The sequence below is a fragment of the Vigna umbellata genome, chromosome 1, assembly GCF_029865625.1.
Source record: "Vigna umbellata cultivar VRB3 chromosome 1, Vumbellata_1.0, whole genome shotgun sequence".
NCBI lineage: Eukaryota > Viridiplantae > Streptophyta > Magnoliopsida > Fabales > Fabaceae > Vigna > Vigna umbellata.
In genome coordinates this window covers 98651645-98673621 of record NC_142165.1, presented here as the reverse complement: position 1 = coordinate 98673621, position 21977 = coordinate 98651645, and the positions used below count along the sequence as shown (strand labels likewise).

The 21977-nt window shown below is 30.4% G+C and overlaps 2 protein-coding genes and 1 pseudogene across 3 annotated transcripts; 1 reads left to right on the top strand and 2 right to left on the bottom strand.

Annotated features, from left to right (window-relative positions):
• Positions 1-4306: 4306 nt before the first annotated feature.
• Positions 4307-8378, bottom strand: LOC124826884 (Polynucleotidyl transferase, ribonuclease H-like superfamily protein). Its single transcript, XM_047299838.2, has 6 exons — positions 7793-8378; positions 7533-7690; positions 7328-7374; positions 7177-7240; positions 5265-5992; positions 4307-4705 (listed from the first exon to the last, which is right to left on the bottom strand). Exons 1-6 carry the CDS (start codon positions 8073-8075, stop codon positions 4471-4473), a joined length of 1515 nt encoding a protein of 504 aa, XP_047155794.2. The 5' UTR covers positions 8076-8378; the 3' UTR covers positions 4307-4470.
• Positions 8379-11767: 3389 nt separating this feature from the next.
• LOC124826893 (pentatricopeptide repeat-containing protein At1g05750, chloroplastic pseudogene) lies at positions 11768-13795 on the bottom strand (annotated as a pseudogene).
• Positions 13796-17946: 4151 nt separating this feature from the next.
• Positions 17947-21563, top strand: LOC124826915 (RING/U-box superfamily protein). 2 transcript variants are annotated; one of them, XM_047299888.2, is made up of 5 exons: positions 17947-18295; positions 18905-19083; positions 19286-19369; positions 20866-21018; positions 21233-21563. In XM_047299888.2, exons 1-5 carry the CDS (start codon positions 18196-18198, stop codon positions 21353-21355), a joined length of 639 nt encoding a protein of 212 aa, XP_047155844.1. In that variant the 5' UTR covers positions 17947-18195; the 3' UTR covers positions 21356-21563. The 2 variants fall into 2 exon arrangements, with proteins under 2 accessions (XP_047155844.1, XP_047155836.1); XM_047299880.2 differs by having other exon boundaries at positions 17949-18295; positions 20857-21018.
• The last annotated feature ends 414 nt before the right edge of the window (positions 21564-21977 follow it).

The following is a 21977-nucleotide window of genomic DNA, read 5'->3' as shown; positions in this document are numbered from 1 at the left end:
AGGTATCAAAAAGTGATACGATTGATGTAAAAAGAAAAGGAAAGGAAAGAAATTATGTTACTCAAATGTTTGAAAATAAAACATGTTCATATCATTGTTCTTGGTGAAACTATTTTTAACTTTTAAGTTGCTTAAAAATAGAATTATGCTTTTGTATTGTTTACACTTATCTTTGTTTGTAGTTCAATTTATCTAAGATTCAGCTTATCATTTTATACTTTTGCATGCTAGATTCATTTTTTACATCTTAATTTACAAGATCCGGAACTCTTGTTACTTTTTTCTTCTTTTTCAAAACGTTATATATTACGATGGCCTTTGTTTCTTCATCGCCCGTATGATTATCATAACCAGGTAAAACCAACAACGTGGAATGAAGAAAGGGAAGAAAGTGACAAATCAAATATTCGGAGGTAATAGAGTGTTGTCACAAATATATTTTGACATTTTGGTGTTAAGTGTTTATTATTGTTATTTTTTTCATCAACCGTGTTTGAAAAATGCCAATACTTTGTTAAATAGTTTGTTATAATAATTTGTTAAATACGAACTAGCGAATGTTAAAATAATTAATTTATTTTTAGAATTTCCTTTAAGAAATTGTGAAATTTGAGATAAAAGTCTCGCTCATGAATAAGACCAATTTTACATTCTATATTTTATAAGTTAATTTTATAAAATTAAATTAAGTTTAAAACTCGTTTCTTAATATAATATTATAATTATAATTTGATGTCTTATCTTTTGAAAATTCTAAATTTAAGATTAAGTCAATTTATAATATATAAATTAATACAAATTTGACGTTATTGGCGTAACATGCACTTAAAACACATGAAAAGTTTATATTTATTTAAAAGATTTTTCATTTGATTTTATAATATTTAATAAACTTCTTACCCAATATTTATAGTTGTTTTAATTTTAAAATATTTAAGAAACTTTTATCCAGTTTTATAGCTATTCTTACAAAGTAGATATATTTGAGATGTGGTTTCTTTTATTAGCGGTGGTTGAATTCTTAACTTCACTTTAGTAATTGAGTTTTGTTTTATAAGTAGTTAGGGGTATAGAATGATTTTCAATTATGCACCAGTCTTGCTTAATTATTTACTTGATTTATCTTTAGTTATGTTTAATTATTTTAATCAATTTATATAATTTATATCATGTTACGCACAAATCCTATTTATTTTATTTTATTTTACCTTGAGTAGTTAAGTATTAGTTTCATTTATTTTTTTAATTTAATTTATCTACCATTACACATTGATTGATCTTGTTTATTTATTATATTTTATTTTCAGTAGTAGTCTTGCTCAATTATTTCTTTTAATTTAATATCGGATAGTATTTATTTATTTCATTTAATTTTTCGCCTGCTTAATTATTTCTTTTAATTTAATTTAACTTAGTCCCACACTAGTTCTATTTATTTATTTAATTCAATTTATCTCCTGTTATATATGTACTAATTAATTATTCTTTTTCAATTTAATTCTAATTACACACTAGTCCTATTTATTTACTTCATTCTATTTATCTTATATATGCATTCTTCCTATTTATTTATTTATTTCATTTATCTCTCATTATCCCCTTACTTTTCTATTAACTTATATTTTCATTACTATATTTATTTATAACATTCTAAATCATATATAATTATTTATTTATTTACAGTTCTCGCTTTTGTTCTTATTTTATTTTATTTTGTATTATTTTAAAACATCATATTTTATAACTTTATATATATATTATATATATATATATATATATATATATATATTAATTAGTGTTGTTAAAATGAGTTAGAATCCATGAGTCAATTCGGTTTACCACAGGTTCAGACCGAGTTGGGTTTAAAAAAAATTGAAATTTCGATACAAACAAATTTTTAGTCTAACTCAAAAGTTTGGTGTTACGGATCTTTTTTGTTCGAATTTGTTTTCAATATTTTTCAATTTATAGGTTTTGAGAGTTTTCTTTTTGCATATATTTTGATGAGGAACTCAATTTTTTGTTTAGATTGAATTACAAATGGATAATGAAGATGAAATCTTAATGAAATAAGTGAGTTGAGATTGAAAAACATTTAAAAGTTAAATGAAATTAATTGTAACGATTTAACAGATAATTTTAGATAAAAGAAACTTAAAAATTTAATTTTAAACAAAAGGCTTATTGTGTATATTTGCTTTAGACGTCTTAAACCTTTAAGTCGTCTAAAGTAAACTAATCCAACTCACTTGGTTTGGCTCATCGTGGATTGGACTAAAAAAAGGATTAGTTCAACCTGATTCACTTTTTGGTAAGTAAAAAATTTTGTAATTTGGTTCTACTCACCATAGGTTGGTGATGTGGGTTAGCTTACTTACGAATATTATATTTTTTGTAATTTATATAATAAAAATGAATTAACTCGATTCATTTTTTATAGTAGTAGAATGAAACGTTCACATAATTATCTGAATATTATATAAATACAGTAATTAAAAATTAGAACACTTTGACAAATAAATAAACGAGTTAAATATGTTTTAATAACTAAACTTTGATATAAAATTATAACTCTTTTTTTTTATCTCAAATTTGGATACATTTTGATTCTTAAAATTTAAAAATAAATAAATATAATTATTTTAACTAAATTGCATTAACATGTCAAACACGTTACAAGCTAAAATTTAAATTTATTTTACAATATTTGACATGTTTTTGCTTCTAGTGTCAACCAAAAATATCATTTAACAAACCTAACAAAATTAATATCATTAAATTAAAAAAATATATTAATTCACTTTGAAATTTAGAAACTAAAATATATTAAAATTTAAGAAAATTCCAATTTATGTCCAAATTTAACAACTAAAACCATATTTAATCTTAAATTTAACAACTAAAACCATATTTAATCTTAAATAAATTAAGTATTAAACATTGAAACTATTAAAATATTATTAAATAACACATACCAATATTTAAAAAAGATCTTGTAAATCTATAAAATTAAAATTAATAAATAATTATAATAAAAAATCTTACAAAAGAATAATAATAAAATTAATAGAATGTTATTGTTAATGAGATACGGATCAACTTACTTTTAATTAATCAAATGGTAAACCTATATAATTAAAATTATAAATAATTATAATAAAAAACTTATAAAAATAATAAAAAAATTAATAAAATGTTATTGTTAATGAGCCACCGATCAACTTATTTTAATTTGATTTGAACTCATTTAATATGATCAATTTACTTGAACTCATTTAAACTCATTTAATAAGTTAAGTAAATCAAGATTAATTTAATTCATATTTAAAAAAATTAAAAATTTTCAATCTAACTCAATTTCAATCCTGATGAGTTAGGTTAACTCTATTAAATAGATTTAATAGATTACCCTCGTTGACCTGAGCATGGGTAACATAAGTAGAAGTATAACAAAATGACATTTTTGGAAAATCATAATATATTATCTGATATAACATGTTGATTATGCTGTTTCGTGGAGCTGCTGTACATTGAACAATGTTGTAACTGTGTTATATAATTATATAATATAAAATATTAATAATACAAAAGCTTAATTAGCTTTTAATAAAACTTATGTGATATGGATATTCCGAAAGATGTCAATAATATATATATATATTAAATATCTTCTATGTTTTTAGTGTTATAGTGTGATGAAAAAAACAATCTTGTATTTAATATTTGAGGTAACTTAAGAATATTTTGGGTCCATATGCAAACTCAATAATAAATTTTGGATCTACATTGGAAAGAAGTAAAAGCTATACCATAGAGTTTTGTTTATTTTGTATATAAACCCGTTTTTTCATATATTTTATAATAAGCTAGACCATTGAAGCTTTGAACTGTTGCTTAGACTCTTAAGACTTTCATCCTTTTTCTCGAATTTTGAGACATTATAAAATCTAACCACAAAAAAAGAATAAAAAATAATTTGTTTTGTCTTCTCACCAGCCATATTTTGTATCTAAAAATTCAAACGTCCCTGACAGCATGAAAGGGGTAAGGATAAAGATGTAATTTTAAATTTATCTCAGACTTATTTAATAATAAATCAAAGGCCTACGCCTATAATCCACTACCATTTTGAAAAGTAAATTATATTTATTAATAATAAATGGTTTTTTTTTTAAATTGAAATAATATTAATCATTATTATTGTTTAAAAGAATAGTCATTTCCGTTACAAAAGGTTCATTTTTTGAAACAATAATCCCTTATTCTTTTCTTAGTTATTTCTATTTTTTTGCCACGGGAGAGGATATTCATCCAGTAATTGTAGATGGAATTAAGTAACCAGAAAATTCAAAGGTGTGAATATCAGTTGAACTACAAGCTTGAAATGGAACCACTTTACAGCATAACCAATATTTAATCTATCAACCTTGGCGTGTAATAATTAACCTATACTTAAGTTTAAACTTCCTTCTATTTGCAATGAATGATCAATTTTTTAGCAACTAATTTAATCCCTGCATTCTGCTGATAGTCATAGGGATCTAAAGAGAAGAAGGCATCAACAAATGTCCCAGGCATGAACAAGGAACCAAGTTCTGCAGCATCAAACTTACTGAAGAGAAGTCTTTGCACTGCTCCAGAAGACTCTTTCTGATATATTTCTGTGGCATAAATGGCCACGTCTGCGACTACAGCTGTAGGTATGCTGTAAAATAAATGTTACAGAAATCAGATAAATTCTAATTGAGAGTAATACTAATTGTTTGGCAATTAGGATCATCAAAGCAAAAGATTTGGATAAAAAAATTCTCTGTTCACAGTTGATGGTATTCTCGAAGTTACCCCTATTTCATGATTTTAACAACTTAATGTCATCCCTTCATTATCAGTATATAAACCATAAAAACAAATGGGCTCCCCAGTACATAAGGTTCCCACCAAGTGGAATCTAGGGAAAGCAGATGTACACAGGCTTACCCTGGCAAACAGGGAAGTTGCTTCCAAGGTTTGAACCCATGACCCCAGTCGCCAGGTTACATCGCTGTAACCTTACAGTTTCGCCAGGGTTCACTCTCAGCACAAAAATAATAAAAGCATAATCTAAAGATTTTAAAAAACCAGGAAAATGGACACAGACCCCATCTGACACGGTGGTCATGTTAAACTGAATGCCCGGTTTTGAGATTAGAGTTTTCCACCATTTTACATGTGAAGTGAGGCAGTCATTAATGTTGATAAAATAAAATAACAAGTCAAGAACTTACTGCAATCTGACAGTAGGATAGTTGAAGAAACCTTCTTTCCTGATGACAACAGGCCTCCAATCAGAGCTGCTGCCAGAATCTACCGTTAACTTCTTAGCAACGTCATCACATGCATCAAGAACATTACATAGACTTGGAGATGAATCAACCACAAAACTCAATCGTGGCCGGCCAGCATTATCAGAAAACTTCGTGCTTATTCCAAACCGCACTTTCAAATCAGTACAATAAAGTTGGAATGGGAAACCTTCATGCAGCAATTCTATCCTTTGACTGCCTTGAAAAGATGGAACAAGAGATGCATCAATAGAAGGGACACATCTTCTATCAGGTTCAAAAACAAGAATAGAGCTGCTGCTAGGCTGAAACACAGAAGACGAGGAAGCCAAATCAGGTGACTCTTGCATGGGTTTTTCCACCGTGGAAACATCTGACTTAATGGGTTCTCTATTTATTTCTTCCTCCAGAGTACTCAAATTAAAAGGATCCGATTGAACTATATTAGGATCTGCATTATTAAGGGCATCCCCTTTTGGGCCGCTCATTGCTAAAGAAATTATAGGATGACTTTTGTCTTTGGATTCAACAGCAGGAGATGATAATACAGAAACCCCATTAATGTTTAATAAGCCCCCCTGTGATGGAGATTTCCCATTACTGCGGCTTCTTGTCGTAGTCTTTGGTGAAACCCAACTGTTTGCAGTGAATATATCCGGGAGACTTGACTCCTGTAAGGACAGAGAGTATCATTAGTTTTATGAGCATAGTTGTCAATCACTGCTGCAAAATACATCACATATAATACAAAAGATTATATAGAATAAGAAAAAAATATTTCCTAAAACGCCTTCTTGATTCAGAGGCATTGCTAGTATTAAGGTTCCTCAATCAAACATTTTCTAAGGATATATCCATTGCAAGAGTCATACTCAGGACTATACGTTTAAGACTTGTATCTCATAAGAACTTCCTATTGGAGTATGCTGTCATGGTATAAAATTTACGATCCTTTGTTTTAAATTAAACCCCGGATCATAAAATATAAAAACATTTAAACTTGCTCAAAATATAACAAAAATATTAATCAAAATGTGAGTCTTACTTGTATTGGAATAAAAGTTGCAAGTTCATAAGAGTGATGTAGCACAGTGAAGCCCGCAAAAAGTAAATTAAAAGCTCATGTAATGCCTCTTACAATGGAAATGACCGAGTAATCTACTGAAGCTACACGGTAAAACCTGATTCCACCCACATGTAGGGCACGTGTAGGATAATCTTGCCTATGTAAATTGTAGACTAATGATAGATTATATATACCCCCGTTTCCAAACAGAGACAGCATGAATATTTACTGAATGTGACTAAGTGATGTGTATGATTTTTTTTGCGGAGAACGTACAGTGATTCAACCTTAAAAAACACAAACAGGAGAATGTTCTATTGATGTCAAGTAGCAAGTTAGAGATAAATTATTCAAAGCCAGAAAATGCATCCAGGTTTTTACAGAATTATAATTTAAGAATTAGACAAGAAAAAACCAAGGCAAAGAATCATCACGGGTAAACTAAGGAAAAAAAATAACATGGTCAAAATGTGCAAACCCATGCTAGCCAAGTTCTATTAGCATCACCAACTCCAAAAAAATGTCACAAGACCAAAATGATAAAAAATGCTACTATATTATTCTAACAACGTGCTTTAAGCCAAGAGACTCAAGTAACCAAAAGTATTTTCTCGATGACATCAATCAGAGAGCTGATGAACTGAACTGATGTCAAGTTAAGAAATAATTCAGTTCTTCCTTCTTTATGTAGATATGAAAAACCTTAACCATAATAAAAGTTGTTGTTACATCAACAACTGAGCTGTGTTGCCAAACGAAAGAAAAAAAAGACTTTGAATTGCAAATTACCAAGAATAGAACGGTTGCACAGTATTTAAGGACTTCAAGATTCATCCGAACATCATCTAAGCTCCTGCACTCCAGAAACAGCAGATATCAGAAAAGATAAACTGAATACATTGTGAAGGTGGCATACGACAAAATTGCATTAGCATGTTACCTATGTGTCTGGCGTCCAAGTCCAAAATAAGTAGCAAGAGTAGCCATCTGCGTGTGACGTAAAAGGTAAAAACATTATTATGACATGGTAGAGCGCAAAGAAGCCAACTGAAATAGCAAATTTAAGTAGTAGAGCGCAAAGAAAGAAATGCATGGAAAGAACAATGACATGCTGTCATTATTATGATTTACAAATTATATAATACCTTCATGTCACCAGCTCTTCTTCCAAACTTCTGAGTCAACAAAACTAGAGAGTCAATGGTTCCCTTAGGTTCAGGTGGCGGCTGATTAATCTCAGCAAAAGCATCTCTAATCCGAACACAGTCAAACCTTATGATATTATGACCCGCCCAAATCCTCCCTACACAAAATTCACCACTCACAAATATCAAAACGTAACCATACACCTTTTTTTTCCTAAAAGGAAACTATTTTAGGAGAGAGGCGAACAAACAGAACATACCGTGAAGAAGGTCGTAGACGAGGTGAGCAATGTCGGCAAAAGTCGGCGCGGCGGCGACGGCGTCGGCGGTGATGCCATTGCAGCGCTGGGACAAGGGGGAGATGACGGAGAGAACGGGGGGTCGGATGAGGGTGGAGTAGTTGCGGAGCTCCGTGAGCGTCTTGGGGCAAACCAAAATGGCTCCGAATTCGAGAATGGCAAAACCCTGACCTGTTCGAGTGGGGACGCTGGTCTCCACATCGAAGAACACAATCTCTGATCGGTCTTCAGCGGTAGAACCCATTAACAGAATTCAACCGAACAGTGTTGTGTTGTAATTTGTAAGGAGAATTCAGAATTTTTGTTTGATTGAAGTGAAGATGAGGGTATATAGTGATTGGGCTGGCAAAGGCCCGTGATTTGAAGTTATTACTAACCCAACCATGAGGTTGAATGGCGGTGCAGTCTTGGAATATCTTTTCCTGCACAGTAAACCAAAACACCAAGGAATTAACAGTTAGTGGATATGCTTTGCTTCTTCCAATAATTTTCTGGAACCAATCATCTTTTCGCTCATATCACATTGCCTTGGAACATGATATGGACTTCTGGGAAGAATCGCATCCTAAAATTATGTAACAAACCATAATGTTTTATTTTTAACGAGTTGTTTTATTTTGGGCAAAATATGTTTTTTTTATTTTATTTTCCGCTAAATTGGAAATAATTTTTTTTAAAATTTTATTTAATTTAGTCTAATTTTAGAAATATAATTAAACCATTTTTGTTAAGTTTATTTAACGTTTCAATCAGAGTACAAAAGTATTAAATTATGTATATACTCAAATATAATGTATTTACATTTTTATAGCATATATAATTCAAATTTTTCATATTTTTTTATGAGAAAAATTAATGTGTTGACAATTTAGTGAATTTGATTTTTATTCATAAAGAATAAGTGGTTTAATGTTTTATTTTTTTTATTTTTGTTTATATTTTTCATAATGGATATAATTTGATTATGTTTATTGAAGTATAATTTTTTATCATAAGTTTGGTACAGTCTTCATGTTTTGTATTATTTTATTTCATTCTATCTTTTATGACAAATGATCGGTAGACTTAGAATTATCATGTTAAAATGTCTTATAATCAACAACATCGAGGTAGAAGTTTACATTGTTATAACTATAATGGATTTTATCTAAAGAGATATTTGCATCAACCTAAAGGACTTGTGAGGTGTTTCAACTACAAAGGAGATGGACATATTCTTAAAGATTATCCAAATAACAAGGGAGTGACCAGAGGTACAAGGCCACAACCTCAACAATCATTACAACAGAAGAGAAATAAAAGATATTTTCCATAGGCAGTTGGAAGAGTTTACACTATGTCAGGAGAGGAAGACATCATATCAAATAACCTTGGTTTTAGTATGGATGCTACATTTGGAAAAGATCTAAGAGTTCTTTTTTATTTTGAGCGACACATTCTTTTGTGTCAAGTGTTTGTGTGGAGTTGAGTCTACTAGCTAAAGAGACACAGTTTGGTCTAGTGCTGACAACTCAGCCTCTAATTAGGTGTCAACCTCAAGAGTATGTGTTAGGTATCCAATGATTATAGAGGGACGCAAGTATAAGATAAATCTTATTTATTTGTCTTTATAATAATTACATGTAATTGTAGGAGTGGATTAGTTATCTACCAATTACATTCTAATTGATTTCAATCTAAAGAAGGTGGTGTTCCTTGAGCAATCATCAACAGTCCAATAGTTATGGAAGGAAATTAAGGAAGAAGCTTCATGTTTTTATGATATTAACGCATGTGAAAACAAAGGAGAAAGAGTTTAAAATAGATATATTAATGGTGAGGGAGTTCATAGATGTGTTTTCTTATGAGATACCAGGATTACCCGTTAAGAGATAAGTTGAGTTTTTTTATTGATCTGATGCTTGGGGCAGGGCTAATATCAATAACTTCTTATAGAATAACTCCAACAAAATTAGTTGAGCTAAAAAAGCAGATAAAAGAATTATTGGAAAAATAGTTCATAAGGCTAAGGGTGTCATCATGGGGAGCGTCGATGTTGCTTGTAAAGAAGAAAGATAAAAGTTCTAGGTTATGTGTGGATTACAAGCAACTCAATAAGCTAATTGTTAATAATAAATACTCGCTTCCAATAATATATGATTTGTTAGACCAACTATATGGGATTATGGTTTTTTCTAAGATTGTTTCGGAGTATCGTCAAATATTAATAAAGGTAGAAGATGTGTATAAGACAACTTTCAAGTCTAAATAGGATTTCCAGACTCTTTTTTATATAAGTTTGTCATTGTCTTTATAAATGATATTCTTATTCAAAAACACAAGAGGAACATGAGGAGCATATAAGAACAATACTTGGAATATTGAGAGAAAAACGATTGTATGCTAAGTTATAAAAAATGTGAATTTTGGATAAAGAAATTGTAATTTTTTGGACATCTCGTATCAACTAAAGGCATCTCATTGGATCCTACCAAGATTGAGGCGATGCTTGAATGGGAATGTGTGAAGTTTTATGGGTTTGATAAGTTACTACCAAAGGTTTATAAAGGGGTTATCTAAGATAGTTTATAAATACATGAGTGGAAGTGACACATCGTAACCATAGATTCAAATTTTCTTCTTAATGCTCAAAAGAATAAAATGTCTGGAAAATGGTTCTTCAATTATGATGAAGATTCCAACTTCTTGTCATTAAAGGATAATTTGTCTTTTAACTCTAGGGGTCTTTTATCTGGGTTCTTTGAATGTTAATGTTGACTCTAGTGGACAAGAAAATGTTTCTCTTGAGCTATAAGAGAAATTCAATCGTTTGCCTACCTTTAGCCCTTCATATTTTCATAAACAATTTTATGATGGATTCTGCAAGCAACATTTGTGGCCTCTATTCATTATATGTTGCCCTTGAATTTAGACTGTGGCAACCACTTTGACAAGTCATTGTGGCAATTTTATCTTTTTGCTAATAAAATATTTACGGATAAATTCATGAAGGTGATAAGTGCCTATTTTACTCATATTTCACATACATTTTGGCACTTATCTTGTTTGATTTCTTGCATAAATTTGATATTTCACTTCCCTTCACTTAGAATTTGCTAAAAGCATTTAGAAATAAACAAGTGTGATGATGCAATGCAATTTTTGTGTGAATTGATGCAGTTTAGAAGAAAACAGAGTCAAGCAGCTTGAGCCCCAAAAGTGTATAACCTAAGCATTGAAAGATGGTTACAATATATTTCATATTTTTCCTTCAGAGCTTGAGCTAAATAGATGGTGTCTAAGCCACGCAAGGACAACTTTACCATGAAGTAATTTAAAGCACCAACTTTTAGAGCTCAACCATAAAGAAAACCTACCATTGAAAGTAACCTTTTGGATTAAATATCATAAAGATTGTCTGAGCTATATGAGGAAACTCTCCATGGAAAGAAAACTCACAAGTTGACCACCATGTTTGGAGCTACAACCAAGACCAGAAATTTTATAAATTCATAGCACTCCATGCTTTCATTTCTCTTTAGGACTTTTCTTTTACTTTCACTTGTAATATTTTATAGACTAAAGAGATATGGGAAAAGACAGATGTTAAAATCAATGAGTTGTTGTTGAATTTTTTGTACTATTTTATTGTTTTATTCAATGTGTTCTTTTGATGTTAATAAGTTGCTTGTTTCATATGATGAATAAATCACTCATCTACTACGTCTAACTTGAATTAGGCAAAAGCTAGTTTAAGTTATAGATTTTTTTTTAATTGTATTTCTTATGGAAAGCTCCGGAATAAACAAACCGATTAGCGTATCTTTAATTTTTTTGAATTTGTTTATAAAACTAAATCTGCATGTTTTTAAGACAAACCAATAAGCCACGTAATTTTAGGAAAACGGTATCTTCATTAGCAAAGCCACTCCAAAAGCAAGAAAATAAGCACCAGCCTTCTGAAAAGATGCAAACAGATATAATTGTAGAGCTAGAAGGCACAAAGCAAGAAACTATGTCCTTCTTACAATTCAACATCCAAGAAAATATTTATCTTTGATTCATAGCCTTCCAAATTGGCTTGCTTTGAGACATCATACAGAATTTCATAGATAAAATATGAATGCTTATGAGTCATGTCACCCGCAACAAAATTGTGGACAGCTCCATTAATTTGGATCCAACTTCTGCCGGGAGGCTTTTTCACACCCATCTCGATCATCTTCTGTCTCACTGTAATGACATCCTGCCACCTTTGACCAAAGGCATATATGTTTGACAAAAGCACAAGATAGCCTGCAGCTTGATCAATGCTGAGCTCGGGTACTAACTTGTTTTCCACTTGTGATGCTAGATCTGAATTCTTGTGAATATGACAACCACCAAGAAGGGCACCCCAAAGGGCATCATTAGGCTTTAAGGGCATAGTTTCAATTAGTCCACGTGCTTCATCTAAGAATCCAGCACGGCTCAACAGATCAACCATGCATCCATAGTGTTCAATCCTCGGGTTGATTCCCCAAGTATGCTTCATGGATGCAAAAATTTGGCGCCCTTCATCCACAAACCCTGCATGGCTACAAGCACAAAGAACTCCGATGAAGGTTATTTCATCAGGACTTACTCCATTTACTCCCACACCGTCTCTAAGCATAGTTTTAAATGTATCAAGGGCTTCCTTCCCCAGTCCCTGTTTCGCAAAAGCCATGATCATACTAGTCCAAGACACAGTGTTTTTCCAAGGCATCTTGACAAACACTTGATAAGCTTCATGAATGATTCCACAACTAGCATACATGTGTATGAGTGCATTGTTCAAGCGCACTGACGGTTGTTCGTTCCTGGCAACAAACCACTGTTGAACATACCAATGGATCCATCTTCCCAACTTCAGATCCCCTAATTCAGCACAAGCAGACAAAGCTGCCACCAATGCCACCTGATCCAATGGCACACGAGCCCTCCTCATCTCACCAAACAACAACAAAGCCTGTCTGCACTTCCCATTCCGAGCACACCCAGAAACCATGGTGGTCCAAGACACAACATTCCTACATGGCATCATATCAAAAACCCTCAAAGCCCCATCAAAATCGCCACACCTGACATACCCAGCAAGTATAGAATTCCAGCTAACAACACTTCTCTCCGCCATATCGTCAAACACATGGCGCGCTCGCTGGACGCCATCACGCCTCGCATAGAAATTGATCAAACTTGTGTCCACAAAGACATTGGAGCAATACCCTTTTAACAAAACCGTGGCATGCAGCTGTTCCCCTTCTTTTTCCAACCCACCTCGCGCACATGCACTCAGGAGAGACGAGTACGTGATCCCATCCGGCTGAGCCTCAGAAGACAGCATGTGGCTGTAACATTGGACCGATTTCCAAGGCATGTGGCCGCGGGCGTAACCTCTGATGACGTGGTTCCAAACGGTGGTTGTTGGGTTGTTCATTTTGGCCAAAAGGTGGTGGGCATGTCGGAGATGGCCAGAGGCAATGTAGAAGGAAAGAAGCTTGGCGATGATAATGTTCTTGTGAGAGAGACCGTTGAGAAGTACTTGTGTGTGAATTTGAATGAGGGAGTTTACGCTGTTGCAATTCTCTAATAGAAACAACAAGTGCTCTTGAACAACTCTTCTGCTGCCTTTGATCAACATCGAACCTCGACAAATAATCAACACATTCTAAACCACGTCTTTCATCTTCTTCTTCTTATTCAGAGGAACACGCTCAAACAAATTGCATTTCCGTTTCTACCTTCTCTCGGTCGGATCAAAAACTGAAGATTGGAATTAAATTCAGGTCACATTTTTAATTACGGAGATCAACTTATAAATTTCCGAAATTGTTATAAAGTAGTTTTCCTACTATTATTGAACTATAAAACTTCATAATCCACACACATCTATTTTACAACAAACAAAATATCATATAAATCATTCAAACCCGGTTTAAAATTTAACGCAATCAGAAAAACATGCACATCCATAACCTTTCACATTTTATTTAACTTTCCCCATCTTCACCATTCCTCACGTGAACATATAAAAATTGCATAATAACACAACAAATTTAAAGCATTTATTATTCTATTTGGACACATTTTAGCTTATTTTTACCTTAATTTTTATAACTCTCAAAACTTTATTCTAACCAGGAAAAAATTTAACTTACTCTCAGAAAGTTTGATTAATGAATAGAATACATCGTACAAATCTAAATTAACAAAAATATATCTATTATGCTTAAATTTCATATATATATATATATATATATATATATATATATATATATATATATATATATATATATATATATATATATATATATATATATATATATATATATATATATATATAATATTTATATTTTTAATATATATTAAGAATATTAATTATTTTATAAATTAATTGGTAATTTTTTAATTAATATCTTTGCATATTAAATTATTTTATTTTATTTTAATTAATGATTAAAATTTAATTTATAAGGATGAATAATTCAAATTATCTACTAATATATATCTATATTATTATTTTTTATTTTATTTTTAAAAACATCTAACTCCTTAATATTAACCAGACAATTACTATCTGTATTATACAAAATATACCTATTGGAGTTAATGATTATCTATGGACAATTAGCAAGTATGAATGGTCAGATTGTCTTACCTTTTACAATATTATTAATAATTGATATATGATTGATGTTCAAGTAAAACACCTCTGTTCTAATAGAACAGAGATATCTTTATCAAACATATCAGATTTAAGCGTTGGGTGTCTTTTGCAAATCAACAACCCATAATAGTAGATTGCGTTCTCGGAGAGGATTGGACGATCGAAAGAGAGTAGAGCAAGGAAGGACGACCAGAGCAAGGAAGGATGACCGACCCCCAGACACCTTTTCAACCCAAACACTAACATATATTTTCTTCTTAGAGTTATATCTTTTCCTGGTCCATTGTTACCTTGTTTAGTCAACGAAAAACTTAAAATACCACATAAAAGAAAATAAAGTAGAATATAAAAAATAATCAATATCATAAAAATATTAAATGATAAAAAAGTTGATAATTAAATCACTAATCATCAAAATAAATATGGATAAGAAAGTATTTTTCATAATATCATCTTGAAATATACTTTAAGTTTAACTCAATCCTCTAAAACAGCTTGTAAAGTTTGCACCCGCTTATATATCTCTAAATTACTTTTATTTTTAGTCAATGTGAGACTTTTAACACCCCTCACACAATGAGGTATATATATCTGGTGTGTGGAACTAGACATTAATGAATGGTCTAAAAGCGACTTGATAGCAGGCAGAACAATATATCAAACAAACAACAAATATTGTTGTAATAGATCCAAAAATGAATCTGATAACATGTTAAGAAATAGATTTAAGCCCAACTGAACCTTTAAAACCAACTTTGAAACTTTAAAACCAACTTTGAAAAGTTGGGTTTGACTTAAAATTTACTTCTTAACAATTATATTATTATATATAATAGTTATTAGTTTAATTTTTACATAATTAAATATAAATAAAAATTTAGTTTAAAAATAAAATAAATAAATAACAATAAAATAAATTATATGCACTTTTGACAATAAAATAAATAAAATTAAATAAACTAAATAAATTAAATAAATAGATAAAAAGTAAAATAACTTTCCTATACATGTGAAAAAAATAAATATAAATAAAAAATTAGTTTAAAATAAAATAAATTGATAAAAAGGTAAAATAAATTCTACACATATGACAATAAAATAAATATAAATAAAAGAATTAAAAAATAAAATAAATAGATAAAAAAAAAAGTAAAATAACGTTTGTACATGAGTGATAGTAAAAGAAATATAAATAAAAAATAAAAATTGTCAAATTTATAAAAAACTAATTTTTGGAAAAATTGTCAATAAAATAAAATAGGTATGAAAATAATTTTTTTAGTATCTTCTTTCCTTATCTTATAATTATAATATATTCTTTCATCAATTAATTGTAATAATAATAATCATATTAATTGTGAAATAAAAATATTGAAATTTTTTAACAATAATAACAATGATAATAATCGTAATAATAATATTAATACTAATAATAATTATTACAGTAATAATTGCATCTTATTTTATATTTTTTAATCATAAGAGTAAAATTATAATATAATAATTTTATCTGTTAAAATATATTTTTTATCTATCATATAAATTTTCCTTTCAAATTTATTTCCTTTTACCTTTTCATCTCTTATATTTGTTTGGGTTAAGAGAAAGATAATGAAAAAATAAAGATAAATAAGAATAAAGTTTATGAAAGTTGATGAAAGATTTAATTGATGTATATATTACTATTATTTAAATATAAATATATTTATAATACTAGTATTATTATTATAAATTATAATAGTTAATATTATTTATGTTATTATTCTTATTATTATTTTTATTATTATGTATGTGCCCTGCATTTTCATTTCTTTGTATATGTGGAAAGAAAGTTTAAAAAATATATATAAAAGTCCATTTTATCTCATTTCTTTCACTTTCATCTCAATTTTTTTTTCTCCTATTTTCTATCACTCGAAACAAACAAAGACTTACACTTTCTTTTTTTTCTATACTCTCTAATTTATTTACTTACTCTCTCCCAAATTTATATTTAAAAACAAACATATTCTTAATATGTTCGAAATGGTGAGAAAATAAGATACTTATGATACAGACAACTAATAGAATGAATGATAGGAGAGTTTGGAAATATTCCTTTTGAAATAATTTTTTATCTCCAATTAATTGTCATTTAAAAATATATTAACTATTATTTCTAAATAATTTATTCTTATTCCAACATTCAACGCTTCAAGACATTAATTAGCCGTTTTTATTATATAGCTAAAAACATCTTATTTGACTGAAATTTTGAATTCAGAATAGTAGAACGAGCTACCCTGTAACGTCAACATTAATATTAGGAAAATGAATTTTTGCATCTCCATTACACTTATTTTGCATGACTCTGACATCTCTGAAATTAATTTGTACCAATATTAGGAAAATAATGAATTTAATTAAACTTTAAAAATATCACCTGTATACTTAGGCCTTTTATTAGTGGCTTTTTAAGTATTTTATTATTCGTTGATACAAAACACAAATATATTCATAATATTTAATGGACATACGTGAGAAAAATAATAATAAAATTATAAAAACAGCTATCAATTTCTTTAAATATATGCATTACAATCAATTTCAGAGAAATTGAACATATTAAATAAAAATTTCTTAAAACGGTTCTTACAGATAAATAAAAATATTATTTAAGTGTGTGTATACATAAATTATTTACTTAAATGTAAAGAAAACGTTTCCAATAAAATAATTATTGTTTATATGAATTACCTAAAATTAAAACTTTTACTTTGATGTGAATCTCGTGTACATAAATTGTTTAAAATTAAAGTAAATTATTTATGTATATAGATAAGTTTTCTTTAAATTTAATTAACTAATATTTAAAATGTATATTGAAAACTATTTTTATTTATAGATAATTAGAATAAAAAAGTTAGTTGTAACAATTATGTTTAATGAAGGTCAAAGAAAGCATGTAAGGGAAATAATTATTAACGAAGTGTGCGTACAATTTTGTCAGTTGGTGCAGAGAATGATACAGTGATACACTTTTTTTTTGTTACTCTGGAAAAGAACAAGTACGATAAATTTTGTTAATTTAAAATAAATATTTATAAATTTATTTATTTGTTTTTATATTTATATCATAATATATATAAGTTAAATAAATATTAAATAAAAAAGTAGAAAGGTTATGATTAATTAATTAGGGTTGGGCGATGGAGAAGCTTATGTGATAGGCGAACATAAGGGGATTATCATTAATTGTAGCATTAATTACCAAATAAATACGATCTTAGGTTGTCACCAACTACTCTTTCTCTCTCCATGCAAGTCTAATGACCTTCTAACTCCTCCATTATTCTATAATCAAAATAATATAATAATAATAATAATGATCATAATAATAATATAAGAAAGTAATAGTTGTATTATATTTTCTTTTCTTAGTAATACTATTTTCCTTGACCTTACCAAGCCCTATCATACCATCAAATTCCATCATCTTCATCACTTTTCTTTCAATTGACCTTACCTTACCTCACCTTTCAATTCATTTTTTTCGTTTCCCATCCCTTCAAATCCCATCATCATCATCGTCACGGTCGTCGTCATCATCGCATCATCTTATCACCAATAAACAACAAGAAGAACAACAGCCATGGCCTTGAAGTCTGCAACTCTCTGACATATAATTAGATTCCCAGTTTGGGTTGGGTTGGGCACTATGGAAACTGAAATAATCCAGGGACCTTGGGGATTTCGCTGTCTACCCAAATTCATATTGTGCACCATTTCTGGGGCCCTCACCGTGTGTTTTGCCATTGGTAATTTATTCCTTTTCGTTTGTTTTCCTTCATGGATATATCAATGCTTTGTTTTGATTAGTGGGGCGTCATTAAAATGAATCTTGTCGTCCTAAAGTTGGAGTCTTTTTTATAATTGCTTTTGACTATTAAGGTGTAATTCTCGAGGCTTCTTGCTAACTGGAAAATAGAAATACAAGATTAAATTGTACCATGCATAAATCAAATTTATGTTGCATTTTTTATGTCGCAAAACTTGGATGGCGTTACTTGGGTGGTTTTAGTGCTGTTTTCCTGTTGCAATTGGAGTTTTATTCAATAATCAATATGATATCTGCTTGCATCAAAGGTTAACATAGTTTTTACAGGTGAAACTCTAATCTGATTAAAAAAAATTACTGAAAGCACGTACGTATTTGTATTTAAGTTTTTTTCCCCCTTCCTATGATCTGAATTGGTGATAATGAAATTAATGGTTGTTGTGAAGTTGTTGGGGAAGGTGCTTTTGTTTACAAGGGTGGAAACAATTCAGAGTGGAGAATGTTTTCCTGGCCAGTAATCACTATTTTTTGGTGTTGCTAACTGTGATGTTTGATTATATTAGTCTCATGTTCTGTTTTATGGTTGCAGCTGGTGCCATGACAGGAGCTATAGCCGGTGCTTTAGCAGCTAAGGCTACAAGGAGCGGTCTTCTCCGGGGAGTTTCTTTGGGTGCCATTGCCGGGTCTATACTCTCAGTGGAGGTGTTGGAAGCTTCCCGTGCATACTGGTGTATGGAACAAACTGGCTCACGGGGAGCATCATCTATGGTTGGTAGTCATTTTATTGTTGATTTTCCTTGGTCTAAGTAAAATGATCTGTAACTTTCAAATTTTAGAGGCATAAAATGGCTACCTTTTTAAGTTTTATGCCTTGCCTGCTCATTAAGTAGCATTTTAAGAGCGATTTAGACCTTATGCATGGCATTCTTAATTCGTAGTTTTAAGCCAATGTTTTAACTTTTAAATCCAGGCAGATTTCATAGAGGAACTTGTTCGGGGGAGGCTTGTTGAGGAATCCCTTACACCAGCCATTTTAACTGCCTACAACTTGCAGGTAATTTTCCTTTCCCTCACGCACCACATTTACCTTTTTGCAAGCAATAGTTGTATATTTCCGCGGATTGATATAATAACCTTGGTGCATCACCCAATGTTTGAATTGGTAATACTGAGAGCTATTGGGTATGGCCAATTTTTTATAACCTTAATCCTATAAGGCTTTTGAGTAACGGCACTTGTTTTAGATTTTTTTTCTTTGCAATATGGAAGCAGGCAAAATGACAGTTTCTTTTTCCTCCTCCTCTTGGCTAGTACTATGAAGATATTCACTATTCTTGAATTAGAGACGAACCTCTTTTTCTTTCAATTCAACTAAAATTGGTTTCTCAGTTTGAACAGCTTTTTCCAAATTCATGTAACCTATTTAGCTATTGAAATCTGACTGTTGAGGTTGAAAAAGAAGCACAATCAAACTAATCACTTCGTAAAAAAAGCCTCTAAACTTTTAGAATGCAAATCATGGTAGAGTGATCTGCTGATATATTTGATAGTTTACTAAACAAATATTCGACGTAGTAAAGCAAAAACAAAGATTTCGCCGCCGAGAATTTGTTTTCGTAAAGGAAATCAAGCATGAAAGGTACATTAATCAAATCAAGATATGGTACCGTGGTTAATCCTAAATCTTTTGAAGGATTTTGTATTTTATTTATCTGAAAATTTAAGCTAAGTTGGACAAGGAATTCCTCAATCAACAATTGTCTCTAGATTGAGGAATATCTAGGATCTCCTTTCCAAATTTGCAATCAAAAGTTATAACTCGTGACCTTGTTAGATTGTCAGTCCGTAGTTAGATGTCCACAACTTCCTGCTCAATACAGAGTGCAAATCATGCCCAGTAATCAAAATCTTTAGACACACGGACAAGATTTGAATCGTGAATCCAAATATTCTGATAACTCATGACTATGAACACAGATGCCGTTTTAATGCATTGCTTTTTAAGGTTGCACTAGTGCACTCGAGGTGTGTCGGTGCACTGTGAACTTTGCCAACTATGTATGACGTCCAGTTGTTACGATACCAGAGGAGAGAAAAGTGAAATTACTGAATTGTAAAAGTTGTTTGCATGGTAATTATGTGCGCTTATATAGTAGAGAGATTATTCGTCTCGCAACTAATGACAGTTGCATCTATAGTAATATCACTTTCATCGGAACTGTAGCAGTATATGCACATGATTATCTTTAAATTTTAATGTCTTTTAACGACACAACTTCATTTTTATACCTGCTTTCAACTGCTTGTTGATTTTTGTGACCCCTTTGTAGACCACTTTGGTTTTAACAAGCACAGTTAAAGCTTATTTACATATAACTGATATGAACATGTGTAAATGTGTGAACATCTGTAAATGTTTGCTGATTTGATTGCTTAGTACATTATCGTTAAGAAGTTCATTATCAATTCTGTACTTAGACTATCTTATGTCGTGATCTGTTGGATAGTGACCACCTTTTGACGTATGATCATTCGTTTTAGTTTGAGCAGGTTGGCATTGCTAATGCAGGCTATGATGAGATTCATGATGTTCATGGCTTAGTGGCACCGAGAGGATTGTCAGGAGATTCGCTCAAGAGGTTACCACACCATATGATCTCAAAGGATATGAAGGCAGAAAATACTTGTACAATATGTTTGCAGGTGATCATTGTTTTTTAAGATATGTGAATGCCCTAATCCCTTTTCATTACCTGTGTTAAAAACAATATAGAAGAACAAAGAATATTGGTAAGATGGTTCCGAAAATACTAATATTAAACCACCTGTAGGTAGGTATTAAATTGATTCCATATTTGATTTCTTTTTATGAAACTGTTAATGTAATGGTCTAAATATCTAGAAGTGAAATTCACAGGATATTGAAGTAGGCGAAATTGCAAGAAGCTTACCACGCTGTCACCATACATTTCACTTGATATGTGTGGACAAATGGCTTGTCAAGAATGATTCCTGTCCTGTCTGTAGGCAGAATGTGTAATTGTTGCTTGTGCATTCTGAGATTATCTTTATGGGAAGATGTATAAGTTGTATAATTTGTTTTTATAAACTGCATTAAGTTTTGTACAGTTGACTTTGGCATTTTGTAGTATTATCTGATGTAATTATTAATAAGACTATTTGCCCAATAACAAATGTTTTGGGAGAAAAAGAATTTAGAAAATAGCATGCTTTAATATTTGAACGAATGACTCTTACTTTCATAAGCACGTTACATTTTTATAATTATATCAATTCATTTTACAATGTTCCGTATACTTTTAAAATACGAGAATCCAAGACTAACTTACAAATGCAGAAATTTCAGCCCGTGAGAATTTAATAAATTTGATTGATTTTGCTGGCCTATGAATTTGTCGTGCTACTTTCTTGATATTGTTCTTTATGAAGTGGTTGGTTTCAAAGTCGCCATCAGGCCAATTAAATCACCATTAAGCAACATGCCCATCGGTCAAGAATTGTAGGCACCTATGTGTAAATTGTCTCCGGCAATTAGGTTAGTTGATATTTGAGCACGTGAAGCCAGTTTTTTGGTTGCCAAAAAGACTATAAAGTAGTGTATGTAAATATAACATACGATTAACTTGCATGTAGGCAAATTA